Raw genomic sequence first — 1,583 nt, 5'->3', positions numbered from 1 at the left:
TAGAGCCTTCATTATGTTAACAACTATTTGTGGCCAATGACTGCTTGTAGCCAAATTCTCTGGCATCTTATAGATGCTCAATGATTCCAACTCTGTCCGTCAGTATAGTTGCAGCAAAATGGCTGCTATTGGGGGTGTCAGTCCCCACTGAGCTGCTGGAGTCCTTCTGTTTATTGACAAATTTATTTTTATCACTCTTTTTTCAAATTACAATAATTTTATTATTTTAAAGTTTATTTCAAAGTTCTATTGCAGCAGTGCTTATATCAAACATGAAAGGAATTTATCATGCTCTGTAGGGCAGTATAAGTGATTTATCAGCACTGCCGCCTCTTTGAAGTTTGGCTTAGGTAGGATACAAAGTAGTTTACGTGTACATGTACAGTATATTTCTAAGCTACATGTAAATTATACAGTCAAATCACCAACACTTTTAATTTTGTGGAACTAACCCACTGTATCAGTTGAGTTTGATGATCCAAATAAATTAGCAACTGTAACACTGTAAGTATAATTTTTTCCAAATGTAATGTTAGTAAATTCTACCACTTTTCCTAGAGCACAGGGCATCATCTCATTCATAGGGGTAGGAACAAACTAAAAGTTGGGGGGGCTAAGGTATTATTTATTGGCAATCATAGGAACATGATTTAACAATTGATCATTGTACTGAAATTAATATTGTCCAAAATATTGGCGTCTATGCTCATTAAATGTAACAAATTCCTTTGCAATGTCCTCGATGTATAAATTGTCCGTAAATTCTTTATGTGTATGCAAAATAACTACATGATTAAGACGCTCTTGTGACATTGTGGAGTGCAAGTAGTTTTTTAATCTCCTTAATGTCGAAAATCTACGCTCAGCTGAAGCTAATGTTAACAGAGTTTTTAAATATAAAAGTAGAAGCTTGTGCATTTCTGAAAAAAACTAGTGTGTGTTCTTAGAAGTTAAGCTAGACTGTATTAATTGTTTTATGAAATGAATCATCACACAATATGCACACATATAAGGATTACCTAAACTAAAGTCTATAGTGTTGATAATAGTAATACATGTATATCACTTAAAGTTGGAGGGGCTAAGCCCCCCTTCAATGAAAGTTGGGGGGGCTTAAGCCCCTCCTGCCCCCCCCTGTTCCTACCCCTATGATCTCATTATAAGATGAGCTATCTGTCAATGAAATGCTACAAGACGTATCATCAACTCGACAAATTGAAGTGTCCTGAAAATAAATGTATAAAGTTATTGATAAGTTATGTACAGTACAGTAACAATACAAATTTAAAATTACTAGTGAAATTCTTACAATGATTATGATTAAAATATGGTCATTATCATAGTCTGGAAATATTTCAACATTAACAGTAGGAGCTGCAACAAAGAGTTACTTGAAATATTTTTGTTAATCTTAAAAATTAACTCACTTGAAACACAGACACTAGCTTTCAATGGATTACCAACAATCTGTCCCAAGTAGTTATAGCTATTAACTGAAAACATGTAATTACCATACTCTGAGACAGAATAGTTAAAGTTCAGGGTTGCAATGTTGTCATCAAAAACTACATTCTGACGACGTT

At 33.7% G+C, this 1,583-nt stretch overlaps 1 protein-coding gene across 1 annotated transcript; it reads right to left on the bottom strand.

Moving 5' to 3' along the window:
* Positions 1-6: 6 nt before the first annotated feature.
* Positions 7-1,577, bottom strand: LOC109589762 (uncharacterized). Its single transcript, XM_020005784.1, has 4 exons — positions 1,428-1,577; positions 1,310-1,374; positions 1,154-1,225; positions 7-573 (listed from the first exon to the last, which is right to left on the bottom strand). The coding sequence occupies exons 1-4, from the start codon at positions 1,501-1,503 to the stop codon at positions 448-450; spliced, it is 339 nt and encodes a 112-aa protein (XP_019861343.1). The 5' UTR covers positions 1,504-1,577; the 3' UTR covers positions 7-447.
* Between the last annotated feature and the right edge of the window lie 6 nt (positions 1,578-1,583).

Source organism: Amphimedon queenslandica, unplaced genomic scaffold (genome assembly GCF_000090795.2).
Source record: "Amphimedon queenslandica unplaced genomic scaffold, v1.1 AMPQUscaffold_10928, whole genome shotgun sequence".
Lineage (NCBI taxonomy): Eukaryota > Metazoa > Porifera > Demospongiae > Haplosclerida > Niphatidae > Amphimedon > Amphimedon queenslandica.
The sequence above is the reverse complement of the archived record's forward strand: the minus strand, read 5'-3'. Positions and strand labels throughout refer to the sequence as shown.

Coding starts and splice junctions, on each gene's coding strand:
- LOC109589762 (XM_020005784.1), bottom strand. CDS start 1,503: ATGTTTTCAGTTAATAGCTATAACTACTTGGGACAGATTGTTGGTAAT. Junction 1,375..1,427: donor AGCTAGTGTCTGTGTTTCAA/GTGAGTTAATTT, acceptor TCTTTGTTGCAG/CTCCTACTGTTAATGTTGAA. Junction 1,226..1,309: donor ATATTTTAATCATAATCATT/GTAAGAATTTCA, acceptor ATTTATTTTCAG/GACACTTCAATTTGTCGAGT.